The 21,321-nt window shown below is 41.3% G+C and overlaps 1 protein-coding gene across 1 annotated transcript in view; it reads right to left on the reverse strand.

Annotated features, from left to right (window-relative positions):
• LOC124278580 (unconventional myosin-Ib-like) overlaps positions 1–21,321 on the reverse strand; it is a 94,685-nt gene that overhangs the window by 45,198 nt on the left and 28,166 nt on the right. The window contains 2 exon segments of the mRNA XM_046714326.1: positions 12,357–12,472; positions 15,425–15,584. Coding sequence (XP_046570282.1) covers positions 12,357–12,472; positions 15,425–15,559 — 251 coding nt within the window. The 5' untranslated portion in view covers positions 15,560–15,584.

A 21,321-nucleotide genomic window follows, 5' to 3' on the forward strand; every position in this document is an offset into this window, starting at 1 on the left:
TAAAGGCACTGAACTGATGAATTCCTGCTGCTAACTTATCAGCTGCCATATATAAAGGTTATTACCATGTACTTATTATGATAAAGTATATATAACATTAATACAATGCTTAAGACTAATAGACTTAAGCTTGTTAATATGCTAGTATAAACTCCTTAGAGTTTGTTAGCTAAAATACTTTAAGATATAACATAGTACTAAGCTTAAGATATGATTAAACTTAAGCTAATTATATAATAGCAAACTCTTTAGAGTTTGTTAGTTAATATACTTATATGATATAGATATAATGCTGAGCTTAAGATATGAATAAGCTTTAGCTATATATATAATAGCAAAAAACTCTGTAGAGTTTGTTAGCTAATATATTTTTATAATATGAGTATAGTACTGTGCTTAAGCTATAATTAACTTAAGCTACACATATAATAGCCAAACTCTGTAGAGTTTGTTAGCTAATATATTTTTATAATATGAGTATAGTACTGTGCTTAAGCTATAATTAACTTAAGCTACATATATAATAGCCAAACTCTGTAGAGTTTGTTAGCTAATATATATTATAATATTAGTATAGTACTGAGCTTAAGATATAATTAACTTAAGCTACATATATATAGCAAAACTCTGTAGGGTTTTGTTAGCTAATATATTTTACAATATGAGTATAGTAGTGTGCTTAAGATATAATTAACTTAAGCTACATATATAATAGCAAAACTCCGTAGAGTTTGTTAGCTAATATATTTTACAATATGAGTATAGTAGTGTGCTTAAGATATAATGAACTTAAGCTACATATATAATAGCAGAACTCCGTAGAGTTTGTTAGCTAACATATTTTACAATATGAGTATAGTATTGTGCTTAAGATATTATTAACTTAAGCTACATATATAATAGCCAAAAAACTCTGTAGAGTTTATTAGCTAATATGTTTATAGTGTAACCATAGTACTAAGCTTAAGATAAGATTAGACTTAAGCTAAATGTATATAGCAAAATAAACTCCTTAGAGTTTATTAACTAATATACTTTTTATGTTAAAAACATAGTACTGAGCTTAAGTTATGATGAAACTTAAGCTATATATATATAATAACAAAACTCCGTCGAGTTTTGTTAGCTAATACCTTTATAATGTAAACATACTGCTTAAGATATGATGAAAACTTAAGCTAATTGTATAATAGCGAAAACAACCCTTTAGAGTTTGTTAGCTATGATATAAACCTAGTATTGAGCTTATGAAGGAAAACTTAAGCTACATATATAATAGCAAGAACTCCGTAGAGTTTGTTATAATGTAACCATAAAGCTTAAAATATGATGAAACTTAAGCGAAATATATAATAGCAAAACCCTCTTTTAGAGTTTTGATAGCTAATATACCTATATGATATAAACATAGTACTGCGCTTAAGATATGAATAAGCTTAAGTTACATATATAATAGCTAAAACTCTGTAGAGTTTGTTAGCTAATACATGTTATAATATAACCATATTGCTTAGAAATATGATGATACTTAAGCCAAATAGCAAAAAACTCTTTAGAGTTTGTTAGCTAATCTACTTATATGATATAAACATAGTACTAAGCTTAAGATATGAATAAGCTTAAGCTACCTATATAATAGCAAAACTCCTTAGAGTTTGTTAGCCAATATATTTTAATAATATGAGTATAGTACTATGCTTAAGGTATAATTAGCTTAAGTTACCTATATAATAGTAAAACTCCGTAGAGTTTGTTAGCTTAATTAACTTAAGCTATGTATAAAATAGCCAAAAACTCTGTAGAGTTTGTTAGCTAATGCATTTATCATGTAACCATAGTATTACTCTTAAGATATGAATAACTTAAGGTAAATATATATAATAACAAACTCTGTAGAGTTGTTAACTTATATATTGTATGATGTAATAATCATAGTACTGTGATGATAAAAGGAACTTAAGTAAATTATATATAGCATGAAGCTATTAAGTATTGTTATAAGATAAGTAAAATCTGTTAGATTGACTTATCTTCTCGAGAACTGTCAGCTGTTGTGCGAGGACCATGGGATCGAATTGGTGTATACCTGAGACGTCCTCGGTGGTGATATCTCTCAGATAATGGTTTGCAACCACCATATCGGATTTCCAGAAATAAACCCTCCATTATTTCAATCACATTTGTGTAGAACAATTCTAGAAGTTAAGCTATAATATCATGAGTATTAAGCTCATGGAGGGTCGGAATAGGTCCATCCGCATATGCACGTAGTATGACAGTTCTGATCCAAATGGAGATATAGTACATGAGACTTCACTCTGCGTAAGTTGATGATAGAGGAAATAATCTGTTGCATTTTTCCTCCTGTTTGGTTTTGGTGGAGATAAATTTACAGTGCTCTTGCTGGCCATCTTGATAGAATCATCGTATCATGGGGTCCAAGTATGTCATCCAGGCGTGTTCATAAACCTCACTTGTGAGGTGTTGAACACTATATTCATATCCCCAGGTTGGGCGTGAAATTTCCGTTTTATTCTCCAAACAGAAGTTTAGTAGGTTTACTAACCATCTAGTTGTGTTAGTTGCTTGATGAAATTCAGCTGTAGTCTGAAGCGCTGTGGATTTAGATCCAGTTGTATCTTTCGTCTAGGTAATTAAGCTCGCGAAGTCCTTGGCGATGTAGGTGCACAACCAGGTGTGTCTGTCCTCGTTGAACTTTATGTAAAATCGCCTGACTGCCGATCCCTCGTCTTAACTTGACAGGGAGGTCTCTAACTTGAAGAAAGGCAGTCTAATCATGAATGTTCAGGTTAACTGGACTGTAATGAGGCTTGCTCGTTCACTGATATATAGTTGTCACTTGTGGCGTAAGTCTTGAACTGTGAACAGAGATCGACCTCTGTGTAGGTCGTTGTCCCTCATGGTCCAATCAGAACAAAGCATTTTGATTCTGTATAAATACCAGCTGTGATGTCACGGTGTAGCGGGGAAAAACCCACCTTGAATAAATTCTTGTCGTCGTTGATATTAGCATAAGCGTCGGTCTTCACCGTAGCTTCGAAGTTATCCGAGTGACCACGTGTTTGAGGGTTAATGGTAACGTAGCGAAACCTCGGTAGCGAAATATCTCAGCTCTGTAATTTTATGCTGGGTAGGTTATTTTCCTGGTTGTCGTGAAAATAATTTCAGTTTTGAATATAATTCCGACTTCCTTATATATAAGGGTATAAACAACTTGCAAGTTGTGAGCTTGTAGACTGTATACATGAATGTATCGTCATAATTGTAGAATTAACGTTGAACTTGTTGTACATATTTCTTCTCAGAAACTTTTGTGATTAAAGAGTTATACTCGCTGTAACAAGGCTGCTGTTCAATTTTGATATTGAATTGTCTGCAGATATGCGTAATGGTCGCATGTAGATAATCGTATCGTCGTCCGGGATTGTATATTAGCAATTTATCACGGAATAGTTGATTTCTGTGAAGATCTATGAAATGTCGTTGACTAATAATACAGCGGCGTTCTGTGTTGTAAATAGCCTAAGCAATTATCTTGGCGTAGGCTTATAGGCGGCATCTGGCATACAGTTGATAATCAACTTATGCGGCGTCTTGAACGGACTGGCAGTAGCTATATATGACGAGTGGCTAGTATATGGAAACCTTGGAGGAGACTTCCTCGGTGAGCGCGGAGACTTAGCGAAGTTCTCGAAGTATCCCTTCTAGATCTTCTGGGTGAAGTAGACTTGGAGCCACTTAGCCCAGCCAGCGACGAAGGCGAAGGTGTCGAGAATCAAAGCCCGATTAGTATATATATATATATATATAAATATATATATGGCTTGCTTCGTGAACAGCCTCTGTGTTTAACAGGATGTGGGATCGGGCGGCGCTTGCCTAAAGTAGGGCGCATGGATCATCTTATCATATTCAGAAGTGGGTATTACGAAGTCTGGTGATAAGTGTCTAATTGATCGTTCTAGATCTATTTAGGCCAGCGAACATCGTCTCGTCATGGATTCAACAGAACCAATATACGATTGTAGTTCTTATACTTGATATCGATGATCAACTTGTCTATGGGTTGATCTTCTCGGAGACTTGTGAGGGGAGCGTTGATAGTTTTTGAAGCTCTTGTATAGTCCCTCGATGTCCTTCTAGATGATGATGATCTGGATTCAGGTGTCCTCCGGCATGCCTTCGCGAAGCTTCCTCTGCGTCCGGTCCGGGGAGCGACGATATGACCTTTAGCGAAGGCTTCCACATCTAGGGATGAAACCGCATAAGGTGATGATCTATCCTGCCTTCGCGAAGTCCTTCGCGAAGGCTGTACATCTAGGTTCTTTCCGCCTTCGCGAAGGCTGTACATCTAGGTCCTTTCGCCGAGCGAAGGCCTGTACATCTAGGTCGCCGTCAAGGTGGTCCGTGACTTCCTTCAGCGAAGGTGACATCGTCCTGGCTGCTACGTTGGACGGGGGTGCCTCTCGGGTGCTCACGTTGGAGCCTTCGCCGGCTTCGGACCCTGCTACCGCAGATATTGGTCCTCCATGATGTTCATAATTTGTCGCATCATGTCTTCTGGGATGGTCTGCGGCGAGGTCGTCGGTGCTTTATCTGCGGTGTTAATGGAGGGTCCACGGAAAATCGTCCGACATCAGTGTAGAGGCATCAGGCTGCATGGTGATCTCTGCTGATGTCGTTGTAGCTGTCACCGGTCGTTTCTTGTGGCGTCACGTCGGGGATGATGATCAGCTGATCATCGTAGAGTCCAGGTCATCGGTTGGAACAATCTCGGTTGAGAAAGTCCTAGTAGACTTCGTTGATTTTCCCTCAGAGGTCGGCGCTGCCCTGGGTGTGCGGCGTCTGCGTTGAGTGTTGGTAATGATGGGACCCTCAGGGCGATCATCGCATATCTGCGTTGGTACATCAGGCTGCATGCTGATCTGTGCGACATCGGTCAATCTTTGATGTACAACCCGGTATGATGACCGGCTGATCATCATACAGGCCCAAAACGATGGGAGCGGTCACCGGTTGTTGAGATGTAGTAGAAAAACCCTCTAGTCTTCTGCTGCGACGATGGGATGTCTGGGGAAGCAGGATGCTTCTTGGAGATGGCGGACTCGTCCACACCTCTCCACCACTCTAGCGGAACACCACGGGAGGAGTCGGCCAACAGCAGTAGACTGGCGAGGGTTCGTGTATCAGTCATACTAGACTCTGCATACGCGACCTATCTGCTGTGCGTGCCAAAGCGCAAAGTAAATATTAATAAAAGGTAGAATTGGATAAATTGCAGTACCGCAACTGCAGTGTGAATATAATAAACATGGGCCGTACATCATATTAAAGGCGGATCAGCAGCAGCATAAAAGCGTAATCTGCAATAGTACAGAATTTTCATCAAGCGTAATCCACTGAAACAAACGCAGTCCCGTGAATAAACTGTAGAAAAAGCGACTAAATATCAATATATAATCGTTGAAGGATACTAGCTAAACCTCTATAGATGTCTATACGAGGTAACTAACTAAATATAAATCAAAGGATATAGTGTGTCGGGAGACACAGGCGCTCTCACGTCCAGCTCACTGGGTGAAGAAGGAGAGAGTGAGGCACATGGGTAGAGGTGGCGCCCTCGTTCCCGAGCTTGTGGAAAGGAGGTAACTCGTGGTGAATACTAATTAGTGATTTTAAATTGAAGGGAGCTTCAATTAGGGAGATACAAGTGTTCCACTATGTTCGCAAGAAGAAGACAAGCAAAAAGAGCATGAGTCAGGATAAGGAAAAATAATATATATCAATGTGTATACACCAAGGATAGTACACTATTTATTCAAGGCGATATAACTCTTTTACAACAGAGATATTGCACTTCTATAAAAAAGGATATATCACTCTTTATACAAGGATATATCTCTTGTTGTACAACAAGGTTACATCACTCTTTACAACAAGAATACATCACTCTTTATCCCTTACTGAGCATAATACCAGTTCCATCCAGTATGTCTGTTTCAGGACGGATGATCTCTGTCTTAAAGGTTAAGAACACACCCTAATTCCTGCACAACCCATGGGCCAATCAAGCAGCATTCTGTTAAACTTTATGTATTGATTTTACACTTCAGTTCGAGATGCCGGTTAAGATATTATTTTCCTCATGCCATGAAACCAGAATGGTTTCTATCAATATAATGAGTAGTATAGTTTCATCAGCTCAGATCACAGGCACAAATACAGATGCAATGTGACACACTGTCAGAGCACTGGTTGTGCCAGATGCACACTAAAGCACACTAGTATGTTACCCTCAGATTCAGCCTTGACTGACACATTGCTTCACCATGGAATTAGGAAGAATGACTATGCATAACAAACTTAGGTCAGATATTACTCCATGGAAGATAAGGTCCAATATTTTATCCTAGTTTCCTCGGACCTACTCACACTAGCAATGAATTCCATCTTATACACGCTGTAAATCATTCGTGAATAATGGTAGTTTTGTATCAAACAAAGCCTGTCAAGCTCTGTTTTTTACTGCGACAATTCATTAACACGGCCACTAAATCAACCCTCACAAATTCCAGCATAATTGTAGATTCCACTGGGAGCTGCATATGCATTGGCAAATTTATACAATCTTTTGGGAACAGTACTGGAACTTGCTGACACTCCATGGGGAGAGATTGATCCACGACTCGGACAGATTAAAGTTAATTTCCCTGTCATTTGGGACTTCCAGGACTATTGAACACGACACCGAGGACCAACACTGCAGTCAATAAGACTAATACTCCACAACTGGCAACTGATATCGACATTAGTCATTAGAACAGCTGCCTGTTCACAGTGCATCGACCAAATCTTACCGGTACTTGCTATGTTGCCTAATAGACCAGAGTCTTACTTGGTCTGTACGTTGTCTAAATTAAAGATCCAAGTCATACCTGGTATGTTTTCTAATAGACAAGATCAGCATCAAAGTCTTACTAGATCTGTGTCCAGACACCCAGGTCTTTAAAGGTCTCTGCCAAATAGAACCAAGTCTTACAATATCTGTGTCCAACAGACCCAGGTCTTTATAGGTCTCTGCCAAATAAAACCAAGTCTTACAATGTCTGTGTCCAACAGGCCTTTATAGGTGTGTGTCCAAGACCAGAGTCTATAGACCCAAGCCTGTGGTTCAGATGAGAGTTTATCATAACACAATATTTTTGCAGTTTGATGCAAACAAGATTTTATGGCATAGAGATGCAGAAATGCACACAAATTTACAAGTTTGAGCATCAAACTTCCATCAGTTGTGCAAGATACTGTGCAACAAGCACTTTCCCCCTACATTCAGTGTCTGCAGGTCTCACTGTGGCTGTCAACTGAGACACACGGAGAAGGTGATCCCTCAGTTATTTTGGCCAACACCAGGGATGATACATTCAGGAACTTAACAGCATGATGTTACACTTTCTTGCAACTTCCCTACCAAAACAAGGGCCAAGTTCTCTTTTTAAACTAATGAATCAAGTTTCACATTCTTTTAAGCAAGCTGGAGAGATTCACACAATAACACTGACAACAGTTCATTCAAACATAGTGGAGTCAGGCGGTGAGGGTACAAACATTTTCCTACTCAAACAAGGAACACCTTCATCATCTCTTTTTTTTTATTTTCTCAGAAGTGGGCTTAGTTTCCCCCTGCTTTTAGAAGTTTTCCAACAATATTATGGCAGGGGTGGGTGGTGGTGGGCACCAGAAATTGTTAAAACACTATAGCAAGGTTCACACAGTGGATGGTTGTTATCTAGAGAAATATGACAAGTGGAGATGAATGTTGAGAATAGTTTGTCAAATTGCAAGTACAACAGGGATATAAATTACAGATTATCTCTTTTATGTAAGAAATGCCTGAACGGGGAATTGTCCAAGTGGGGAATAGTCTGAGTGGAGGAATAGTCTGAGTGGGGAATAGTCTGAGTGGGGGAATTGTCTGAGTGGGGGAATAGTCTGAGTGGGGAATAGTAGGGGGAGTCTGGGGAATAGTCTGAGTGGGGAATAGTCTGAGTGGGGGAATAGTCTGAGTGGGGGAATAGTCTGAGTGGGGGAATAGTCTGAGTGGGGGAATAGTCTGAGTGGGGAATAGTCTGAGTGGGGAATAGTCTGAGTGGGGGAATAGTCTGAGTGGGGAATAGTCTGAGTGGGGGAATAGTCTGAGTGGGGAATAGTCTGAGTGGGGAATAGTCTGAGTGGGGGAATAGTCTGAGTGGGGGAATAGTCTGAGTGGGGAATAGTCTGAGTGGGGAATAGTCTGAGTGGGGGAATAGTCTGAGTGGGGGAATAGTCTGAGTGGGGGAATAGTCTGAGTGGGGAATAGTCTGAGTGGGGAATAGTCTGAGTGGGGAATAGTCTGAGTGGGGGAATAGTCTGAGTGGGGAATATAGTCTGAGTTGGGGAATAGTCTGAGTGGGGGATGTCTTTTGTTCCAGCTGGGACACAGGACCCATACAGCTGTGAAGACTTCATCAACTCTTTAATGATAAACCAACTGATGGGGGTTCATCCCCTTACCCTCAGACAGGTGGATGGTTTGTTAAACTTTCAGCAACTGCAGCTGCCTGTGGAGCCCCTCCTGGACTCCTGGGCTGGGGAGACACCCTGCACTTACAGCTCATGATCAGGCAGAGTAAATAGATTACTAGGGATCCCAGCCAGTCCCCCTCACAGCACTGAGTGTGCGAACCAGCAGTGATCAGGATCATGCTGATCTGAGTGATGATAATATTTACAGCACCCACAACTGGGACGTTGGGCACACAACTATTTGTGAAATGTAGGTATGAAGACCAAGTCATCTGCACACTGGCGAAAGTAACAGAGTTTAACTGCACTGATTGTGTAACAACCCTTAATTTTTCACTGAATATCTCTCTCCTAAAGACTCCCCCTTCCTGTGTCAAAGGTTACACCATCAGTAAACCCATCCGCCCTACCCCTGCCCCACCTCCTTGCAAATGCCCCTCCTCACTGCCCTTCCCTCTCCCCTCCCAGCCCCCACCCCACCTCCTTGCAAATGCCCCCTCCTACTGCCCTTCCTCTCCCCTCCCAACCCCCACCCCACCTCCTTGCAACTGCCCCTCTTCACTGCCCTTCCCTCTCACCCCTCCTTCCCTAGATAGCAGCTGGTTACATTATCTATCTGACAAGATAGCAATCTTACAACTACAAGTCAGAACCAATTTGGAAACCGAAAACCAAACTTCCTTCATTCTGCACTTTCCAAATGTGTTACTCAGTGAGATTTTTAGGCAATGGCCTACTTGGGTGCCTATCTGTCCTACAGAGAATTGTGGAAGGGTTCGAATGGTGAGTGATGTGAGACGACAGCCATATAAATACAGTATTGCTACTCCAGTATTCCCAGCAAACATCAGAGTACATGGTGGCTCAGCTTTCACAATTAATAAAACTTTAATAGATCAAAACTACAGCGGTCAATATTTCTTGAACCCTCCTGACCAAGGAACCATTGCTAGCTCCACCACACAACCTCTTCAATATCAACAAAGTGTGTGTAGTCTGGAGCTGGTGGAGGGTATTTCTCTGTTGTCAAACAACAGTTGAGCTACAACGGATCTCCAACAGTTTCCACATGCCAGCAGATGGTGAAGCAGTGCCAGGTGGTGATGCTTCTGTACTCAGTGTGAGGGAAGGGGGAACCGGACACCCCACTTCCTGGTTGTACAGAGGATGTCTGTCTGTTTGTCAACTTGCTGGGTGATAACTACCTCAGCTGGAGCTACCGGACAGCAGGGGCTAGGCTCTGTTTGTTGGGGCTAAGCAACATTAGGGGCTAGGCTCTGTTTGTTGGGGCTAACCAACATTAGGGGCTAGGCTCTGTTTGTTGGGGCTAAGCAACATTAGGGGCTAGGCTCTGTTTGTTGGGGCTAAGCAACATTAGGGGCTAGGATCAGTTAGTTGGGGCTAAGCAACATGAGGAGCTAGGATCAGTTAGTTGGGGCTAAGCAACATTAAGGGCTAGGCTCCGTTTGTCGGGGATAAGCAACAGTAGGGCTAGGATCAGTTAGTTGGGGCTAAGCAACATTAGGGGCTAGGATCAGTTAGTTGGGGCTAAGCAACATTAGGGGCTAGGATCAGTTAGTTGGGGCTAAGCAACATGAGGAGCTAGGATCAGTTAGTTGGGGCTAAGCAACATTAGGGGCTAGGATCAGTTAGTTGGGGCTAAGCAACATGAGGAGCTAGGATCAGTTAGTTGGGGCTAAGCAACATTAAGGGCTAGACTCCGTTTGTCGGGGATAAGCAACAGTAGGGCTAGGATCAGTTAGTTGGGGCTAAGCAACATTAAGGGCTAAGATCAGTTTGCTCAGACTGGGAAACAGTTGCGGACAGGCCTCCAACAGTCATATTCTCAGGAACGTAAAGTCCAGTCATAAATCCACAGTTATTGTACTGCATGCCACTGCCTTCAAATGTTCAGCCATAATAATCCCATCAAAGACATTGGTACTCTGGAAATCACATTCCTTAAATCCAAAACAGTCTCAACACACATACTTCCCATTAGTAGATATACAAGGTCCATTCAAACATCCCATACCCCTACACACTGCTGATCCCTGTCCTAATATGACGTCAATATGCCACATGTCATATATTTCGGTGTGATGTGGAGAGGTCCACAAACACATGCTTATGTGCTATCAGCGCTGGCAATCAGCTGTGATAAGCCCCAGTGCCACTCTACTGGATTTACAGCTGCTCTTTAAACAGTAGTGGCGGTCCAGGGACCCTCCAGAAGTCCCCCCTCCAGCTGAGCTGTCAAGTCAATCACACCACTAAACCCATCATATGTTTCCCTGAGATATACAGCTCAAGACAAGAGGTACAATACATATGTGTGATACCACTGACCAACTTGTAGCAGTGCTGATGAAAGCACTGTGTGATATATTGATGGTTTAACTGTGTGATATATTGATGGTTTAACTGTGTTATATATGGGTGATACCACTGACCAACTTGTAGCAGCGCTGATGAAAGCACTGTGAGATATATTGATGGTTTAACTGTGTTATATATGGGTGATACCACTGACCAACTTGTAGCAGCGCTGATGAAAGCACTGTGAGATATATTGATGGTTTAACTGTGTTATATATGGGTGATACCACTGACCAACTTGTAGCAGCTGCTGATGAAAGCACTGTGAGATATATTGATGGTTTAACTGTGTTATATATGGGTGATACCACTGACCAACTTGTAGCAGTGCTGATGAAAGCACTGTGAGATATATTGATGGTTTAACTGTGTTATATATGGGTGATACCACTGACCAACTTGTAGCAGCGCTGATGAAAGCACTGTGAGATATATTGATGGTTTAACTGTGTTATATATGGGTGATACCACTGACCAACTTGTAGCAGTGCTGATGAAAGCACTGTGAGATATATTGATGGTTTAACTGTGTTATATATGGGTGATACCACTGACCAACTTGTAGCAGCTGATGAAAGCACTGTGAGATATATTGATGGTTTAACTGTGTTATATATGGGTGATACCACTGACCAACTTGTAGCAGTGCTGATGAAAGCACTGTGAGATATATTGATGGTTTAACTGTGTTATATATGGGTGATACCACTGACCAACTTGTAGCAGTGCTGATGAAAGCACTGTGTGATATATTGATGGTTTAACTGTGTGATAAATTGATGGTTTAACTGTGTTATATATGGGTGATATCTGGGCAATACACAGCTGATACCACGGTAATCAACAAATGACCTACAGTGCAATATTTTTATCTTACTGTATAATATATTGATGACATTAAAGTCTAACAAGCAAATGATTCATATTGTGTAAAATAGAGAGCATATCTCAGATAAATCATGATGATGTCACAGTGTTATTTATTGATGATATCTATGACAAATCCCTGATAACATACTGATATCACTGTGTCACATACTGGTTACTGATGAAATCCCTATTACATATTGATATCACCATATCACATATAGGTAACTGAAATCCCTGCTACATAAGGATATCACTGCGTCACATACTGGTTACTGATCAAATCCCTGTAGACTAATGCTTAGTCCCTGAATATATATAATTTTGATAGTAACAAACAAGCCCATTTAAATTGAAAAGGAGCCCTAGGGAGACCAGAAATCTAGACTTGCTTTATTTAGGGCTTTAGCACTTTAGAGGGGCTTGGCTGTAGAGAAAAAAATGTGGTTCAGGGACAGTGAGACAGACTAAAATCCCTGCTACACACTGATGATATCACTGTACTGTAGTCGAGTTTCCAGACTTACATGTGTGGCGGCAGCTCGTATATGTTCCTGCTGCGGTATTCCTCGATGACGCTAGGCGTGTACAGCTGGAGGCGTGTGTAGGGGTTCATAGACACAACCACATTCCCAATGTAGGTCTGAAAACAAAACAATAACTTTCAAAACATGACATCCTTGTAGTGTCTGCAGGGATTGGGTTTCTTCACTAATGAACCAGTCTGAAAAGTTTCAGATTTTTCTATCCTTTCTAGGAAATCAGGGTCAGTTTTGAAAATTTATTACCAATAATTCAACTTCTAGATTAGTACTGCTACTACTAAATGGGAACAAATCATGCTTTAACATGTCAAATTACTGAAAGATAACTGACCAAATTTTTCTTTTCAGTGTTGGTAAAAATTATTTACCATTCATCATGAACAGCATGTGATAGAATGCAATTGTGTTTCATTTCATCTAACTCTAAAGCAGAGAAACCAAATGTTGTTTCAAATGCCCTTTAATTTGGTTCTAATTTCACGTTCATTAGTCTTATATACAAAAAGCCTGTTATGAAGCCATAAAACAAATGTTAAATATCAACAGACACATGTTTTGCATGTCCTTGTAATGTGATATGTTTGATATGATGTCTTAAGGTAACATGCATGTTTGCAGCCAACATCTGCGCATCAGTGATCTCATATGTGGGCATGCTGGTGCAGAGCTGCACAAACACTGATGTCAGCACAGAACAGCTACTTAATACAACTAAAGACAAATTGTTATTCCTCATCGTTATCTGTGGTTTACCAAGAAGACATCTAAACTTTACTTTTCTGTTGAAAAGCCGAATGTTTAATGGTCTGCTGTGAATACGCTTTATGGCCTCATTAAGTCTACATATCCTTATCAGTGTGATGTACTGGAGGAAGATACAAGGAGCCCGCCACTGGGAGAAGTCAGTTCTAGACACCAGTGAAAACACCTCGCATCACCCCTTACCTTGTATCACCCACTGTTACCTAGTTACCTCCCCGGACTGAGGGGTCTTACTTCCCAGGCAGAGTAATCCTGTACAAACAAGATAACCCCACATATCTCAGGGTAGCCGCAGATTGGGTCATGTTTATGTTGAACGTATTTATTATGGAGAAAGTTGAGATAGGAGGGTATACACTTACTTTTGTTCAGCATTCAAGACATTGCATGCTTGATATTTTTACATATATTTCATTATCAAATTCAATTCATTCATCAATGTTTGACTTTTCAAAGAACTAACCTCTCAGGAAAAATAGTCTGACACAAATACAGTTTCATGGATGCATTCAAATCGCACTGACACTGAAGATGTGAACATACCTAATAAGGAGGCAGAAGGGTTACTGAGGGTTGAAGGGTGATTCCAGGCAAGAGATACATCATACATAAGGAAATGTGATGATGTCAAGCAGAAACTTCAGGGTGAGTTGGTTCAAGAGCTGTACCATGACAGATGAGTACATGACATGTGGTACTCATGTACCTGGGTACACACATCACACACCTGATATATTCACCTGGGAACATCATGCAAGATGTTCCACAAGAGATACACCTCGGTACAGGTACCATGACAGATACACCTGGGTACTATGGTACATAGATACCTGACAACATGTACCAAGACAGACACACCTGGGTACTATGGTACATAGATACCTGATAACATGTACCAAGACGGACACATCTGGGTACTATGGTACAAAGATACCTGACAGCATGTATCAAGACAGACACACCTGAGTACTATGGTACATAGATACCTGACAGCATGTACCAAGCCAGACACATCTGGGTACTATGGTACATAGATACCTGACAACATGTACCAAGACAGACACATCTGGGTACTATGGTACATAGATACCTGACAGCATGTATCAAGACAGACACACCTGAGTACTATGGTACATAGATACCTGACAACATGTACCAAGACAGACACATCTGGGTACTATGGTACATAGATACCTGACAGCATGTACCAAGACAGACACACCTGGGTACTATGGTACATAGATACCTGACAACATGTACCAAGACAGACACACCTGGGTACTATGGTACATAGATACCTGACAACATGTACCAAGACAGACACACCTGGGTACTATGGTACATAGATACCTGACAGCAAGTACCAAGACAGACACACCTGGGTACTATGGTACATAGATACCTGACAACATGTACCAGGACCCCAAAACTGAGTCGAGTGATACCATTACCAAACTGTACTTTGTAACTGGTGACTAAACATCCACTCCACCTCGCTATCTCAACAGCACATAAAACTTTAAAGCAAACAATTGTGCAATCAGCAAGACTTTAGTGTTATATGCATGACATTGGCAGCGTACTGGATTTGTAACCTACTTTGCACAGTGGGAGGCCTGTGGGGTGATGGGTTACAGGTGTTGATTGGTTACATTTATGTTCCTAGTTCAGACACATAGTTCACCAGGAACTGCTGTACTTCAGGCAGGTGTTACTCAATTCCGATACATGCTTCCAAACTTGAAGAAAATAGACTAAGTCAAATACACAATGAGTACCTAAATAGGAACTCCTCGGCTAAAATAATCACTGTAACAGTGGAAAATTAGGACTCTCATATTTTCCTTCTGAGTTTGGACAGATTTGTTAATTTTATGATAACTTCAAAAGGAGAATGCCTCAAGGGCATGCAGTGTTCAAATCCCTGACCTGAATATTGCGTCTGAAGCAGACAAACCATATGATGCTCTTTCCCTAAAGATATTCTTTCACTTTATTTACCAGGAGCATTTCACTTTACCAGGAGCATTTTACTTTACCAGGAACATTTTACTTTACCTGGAACATTTTACTTTACCAGGAGCAGTTTACTTTACCTGGAACATTTTACTTTACCAGGAGCATTTCACTTTACCAGGAGCATTTTACTTTACCTGGAACATTTCACTTTACCAGGAGTATTTTACTTTACCTGGAACATTTCACTTTACCAGGAACATTTTACTTTACCAGGAGCATTTTGATTTACCAGGAACATTTCACTTTCACATGGTATGTTCTGTACTTACATATATCTGATCATGTTTGAACCGTTCTTCAAGATTGGCTATAAAAGCGTCCTCTGTCATGGGGTCAAGAAGGACAGCATCGCTGACACCTACGTTGTTCTCAAACACCGACAGTGCCCCCTGGTGTAACGCCATGATCTACTTCTGTTCACAGGCAGGACTGAAAGTAAAAAGAAAGAATTTAATGTCCATGATCAAAGATAACAAGTTGTCTGCCCCCACACAGTCAGACCTGGAGTAGCATCCTCCATAGTCACATCACCATGGTAGCCATGGTAACCATGGCAACTAAATGACCAAGTCAGGTCACCTGTTCCATGAGTGAGTGAATAGGGGTTTACTCTGAATTTATCAATATGCCATACACATTATTGCTGGGGATATCAAGAATGGGCTTTGTATGTGTGTACCCTTGCAGGTCTTGGGTGTGCCAAACCATAAGTGAGTGAGTTAAGATTTTAAGTCACATCGGCAGTATTTCAGCCATATTGTGACAAATGCAAGTTTATACATTTGTAACACAAAAAGTAAAATTATAAAAACCTTTCAATGTAGGACAGTAAAAACTACCAGAATAGCACAGATTTAGACATAAATCTAGTATGTAAACCTAAAACTGTTTTACTATTAAGGCAATACAACTCAAAAACATACAACATATAGACTGCCAACAACTGAAGGTAGATCACCATACTAGGGACCATGGGGACTTCCACTACTTTTGCTACCTGCATGGATCCTAGCTGGATTTACACCAAACACCCAAGCAAGCCATTCTTCACCATATAAGAACTGAGTACCTACATACAATGATTGGCACCTAATTCACAGGTCTTGAAGAGGTGAGACACATGTCATGGACATGGTCCTGCTGAGTTGCTGGAGAAGATACAAGTCTGACGTACTTCCAGCTGATATAAAACCCCTCTACCTAGGTCTGTGATAAGGTGCTCCTCAAGCTACCATTAATCACTACATCACCAATTACCAGCCCCAGTAAGACACTGAGATTGACCTCAGAGCCAAACACAGAGATGGCTAACCACAGACTTTGACCTCCTTTGGTTAAACGGTTGCTTTGTTTGAGTTTAGGGTGTGACATCACTTCAAACATTTTACTTTTATCAGAAAGAGTGACTCCAAGAAAGAGCTTCCAATGAACTCTGTGATGGAATTGCTGCCAGATTGAGCATTAAGTCAGAATCTCCTCTTTAACAAGATTCCTAAAGACTGGATGGAACGCAAACCTTCCCTTCATCAGCTTGCATAATGTTTTATATTTTCGTCTTAAGCAGGGCTCCAGATAAGTGTCGTATCGGCGTATGTACGGATAAAAAATATGTAAGATATGGTAGGAAATAATTTAGAAAGCATAGCAGATATGCACCACAGCAATGGTGTACGGTCTTAGAATCATTTACAGACGTATTTATCTGAAAAAGTATTGTTTTATTGTTTATTGACCTGTTTACACAAGAGTAGCAATGTTGTGGTGCATATATGAAACGAAACACAAGATTACTAGCTGATACTCCATTAAATTCCATTCAGTACTCTAAATGTACTCTTATTGTTTTCCAGAACTCCTATATTGAAAAATCAAGGTGAGGTGAGGTGAAATTGGGTTTTATGTCGTGCTTGAGAATATTTTGCTCATATGACGATGTACATGCGTGTGTATGTGTATGTGGGGCTGCTTGTACTAGCCCAGACTGAAGCTGGTTTTATAGTGCTAGCCCACTGAGATACCATGCCGCAGTGAAGCATGAATACCCCGCTCAGACACATTATACTGACTCCGAGCCGACCAGTCCTTGTTGTATCCAATAATGCCGAGCACCAACAAGTACCATATTTTAACGTCTTTTGGTACGACGCGGTCGGGGATCGAACCTCCGACCTTCCACTCTCCGGGCGGAAGCTCTAACCACTACACCACGGAGGCGGTCTGAAAAAACAAGGAGTACGTACTCCAGATCATGAAACATTATCTGGAGCCCTGGTCTTACGTATGAGAACATTTCAGCATGCATTACACTTGTTGTCTGGTCACGTATAATTCTGCATGGTAAACAGTGCAAAGAACTGTTCAGAGAAATACAAAATAATGGAAACTCATCTTTATTTCTGAATAATCTGGGGACTGGTTGCCTCAACGATTGTCACACACTTGAAGTTGATAAACAGCCATTTCAAAAAGAATTTCTGTTACATCAATCAAGTCAAGTGTCTTTGCCGACCTACATAATGTCAGGTAGGCAACTGAGGGTTCAAGATGAATTATGTAACAATTCAGCATCTTCAAAGAAAATATGCATTACAAGTTGAAACCAGGAGACAGAATGGCCATTGATGGGGTTACCATGGCTACTGAGTGAGTGAGTTTAGTTTTATGCCGCACTCAGCAATATTCCAGCTATGTGGCGGCGGTCTGTAAATAATCGAGTCTGGACCAGACAATCCAGTGATCAACAGCATGAGCATCGATCTGCGTAAATGGGAACCGATGACATGTGTCAACCAAGTCAGCGAGCCTGACCACCCGATCCCGTTAGTCGCCTCTTACGACAAGCATAGTTGCCTTTTGTGGCAAGCATGGGTTGCTGAAGACCTATTCTACCCCGGATCTTCACGGGTAACCATGAGTACTGCTGATCCAGTACATTAACACCTAGTCTCTGAAATGAACATATGTTACAGAAGCAAAAAAAAAGTTTTAGAATAAAACAAAATACAACAAGTGTTTGCCACTGATATGGCAATGTCCCCCGCCGCTAAAGAATCGAATATTTATAACACATTTACTACTAATTTTTTTGGGTCACATACAAGATGCCTGAAATGACTGGCGTCTGCATAATCCCCCAATGTAGGCTGTCGACATAATTGAAGACATTGGGTACAACAGTTCATGAGATAATGTGTTAACAAGAGTTTGAAAAGTGGTCAAAGTGTCATGGTCATCTTGAAAATAAGGTCAAGGTGACCAAAATCGACGGGTGTTTGGGTAATCCCCCAATGTAGGCTGTCACCAAATTTGAAGACATTGGGTACAACAGTTCATGAGATTTCGCGTTAACAAGAGTTTGAAAAGTGGTCAAAGTGTCATGGTGATCTTGAAAATAAGGTCAAGGTGAACAAAATCTACTGGTGTCTGGACATTGGTAGACTAATGCTTAGTCTCTGAATATATATAATTTTGATAGTAACAAACAAGCCCATTTAAATTGAAAAGGAGCCCTAGGGAGACCAGAGATTCTACAATTTATCTAGCTTGGCAGTAGGGAAAATAATGTGGTTCAGGGACTTGAGACAGACTAGGACATTGGGTACAACAGTTCATAATATATCGTGTTAACAAGAATCGGGACGGACGTACGTATTCAGCGGCGGAGTCAAGAGACTTTCTTCATTTCTGAAACTGTGGCAGACTTGACTTGTATGAGCTGTATTGGATACATTTGTTTCAGGGTCTGTATGACAGACCACTGATCCAAGGACTCAAGGAATTGACGGTTACATGTCTACCTGGGCAGAGCTAAGTACTGTTTTCCACACAAGACACATGATATACAGGAGAGGTCAGTTATACTCACCCTTTTAAACTGTTTATGAAATGTTGCCCTCCAAAAGGAAAGTTAACACAAACTGATTTAATCTAACCTACAAATTTATGAAAACAAGAGTCAATTTGCAACTGATTTATTGATGTAGAATATCCTAACTTTATGAAACTTTATACAAATCAATAGTATTGATGAACTACCACTCTAACAATGTCAGGGAAGTCATGTGAAGTTTCCTTGGTATCATGCAGAGTGAATGTTACATTGTATCCACTGATCAACAACACTTGACGGTGAAATCAGAAAATGATATAAAGCATAGCATGAACTACTTGTACCAACAAACCATTCATCAGTATCGTAGGTTATAAGTAACACCAAGGAACTTACACTGACAATGATCAAGATAGGCATCCAGCTGAACAAGGAAAACCTGAGAAAGATCTTCAGTGTTCAGAGGACCATCACTACAGTGCTGTAGATCCAGCACTTAAGGAAAGGGTATACTAGGAGTGAAGAATAATTGACTGTACAGCCATCTAGACTCTGTATATCACGGAACCAACAACATATGGCTCATCAGCTGCTTTAAAGGCCACAAGAGCAATGTGTTTTGGTGTGATGGTAAAACCAGTCTACGTCAGCCTTGTGGTCTGCATGAGTCTGACAGCACAAGCAACTCACCTGCAGCTCACGTGCACAACACAAGCAGCCTGCACAACACAAGCAGCTCCCCTGCACAACACAAGCACATACACAGTGCATCACTAGCAGTAGCACTCACAGACTTCAACTTTGATATTATGTGATCACTTCCTCTATGGCCATAACTACAAATCTGACACCCTGTCCTACTGGCACAACAGACCTAGAGAGACCTATCAGTTCACCTTCTCCAATCAGGATCTGGCCATGATCTGATCATTGTGTTCGTTTCAAAAACCTAGGTCAAGCTAGGAAGAAACAGTAACACTTTATCCAGTCTCAAAATAATGATCCATGTGTAAATATGAAGTGCATTGCCATATCTGACTTTGATATCGTGGAAAGGCCGACAACATGACATATTTACATAAGAAGTTGACAACATACCCAATGACAGATGAGTAAGTCAAAAAGATATTCATGACAGAAGATGTGCATAAATCAATAGAGCTTATGTGCTTGGGACCAGATAGTGTTACCACATACTGAGATCTCAGCACTGTATTCACAAGGCACTACACTGGGCATTCCTATACACAGGTGCAAAGATTCTTTAATTTAGAACTTCTATAACCACTGTGACAGTTGTTGCAATCATCCTACCAATGTGAAAACTTAAACACTTAGGGTTCACAAGAACACCTTAATATTCGTGTAATACTAACCAAACACAGGGCACCTACAATGGGAGAAGGGTAAAAGTAACTATTGTCCAACCCCTGATTTGTCTAGACTTGGTAATGTCCCAGCTGTTCAAGTGTCACCTCTGCCCCAGGAATGTGCATTGCTCCTGCTCCCAGGAACATGTGTAGCCCCTGCCCCCAGGAATGTGCGTAGCCCTGCCCCCAGAAATGTGCGTTGCCCCTGCCCCCAGGAATGTGCATTGCCCCTGCCCCAGGAATGTGTGTTTCCTCTGCCCCCAGGAATGTCATGTAGCCCTCTGCCCCCCAGGAATGTGTGTTGCCCCTGCCCCCAGGAATGTGTGTTGCCCCTGCCCCCCAAGGAATGTGTTGCCCCTGCCCCCCAGGAATGTGCATAGCCCCTGCCCCCAGGAATGTGTGTTTCCCCTGCCCCCAGGAATGTGCATAGCCCCTGCCCCCAGGAATGTGTTTCCTCTGCCCCCAGGAATGTGCATTGCCCCTGCCCCCAAGGAATGTGCGTTGCCCCTGCCCCCAAGGAATGTGTTTTCCCTGCACCCCCCAGGAACATGTATTTAACCTGCCCCAAGGAACATGTGTTGTCCCTGCATCAAGCAATGTCTGTTTCACCCTGGATCCAGCTGTTTTGGTCACCTGGGGGTGCTAGCAGGGCAATTGACTCAGATCACTGACACAACTGGAGCAAGGACATTGGCAGACATTGTGGCTACTGATTGGATGTTGGTGGTAGTGGTTGTAGGGGGGAAACAGGGTAGAAGTGGTTGTTGCTTCACAACCACACAGAGGCATTGAAATGGCTGTTTGGGAGTTTCAGTAGTGAAACTGATGAAGCCTCCAGCCTGTATGAATAACCATACCTCTGTATTAACAACCAACACAGTACTAACAGACAAAGGCTGTTATCACATCCCTGGTGACTGCACAAAAGGCATACAACCACTCAACAAGTGTATACATAATACTCAAC

Source organism: Haliotis rubra, unplaced genomic scaffold (assembly GCF_003918875.1).
Source record: "Haliotis rubra isolate DU_JTF1 unplaced genomic scaffold, ASM391887v1 Scf24, whole genome shotgun sequence".
In the NCBI taxonomy this organism is placed as follows: Eukaryota; Metazoa; Mollusca; class Gastropoda; order Lepetellida; family Haliotidae; genus Haliotis; species Haliotis rubra.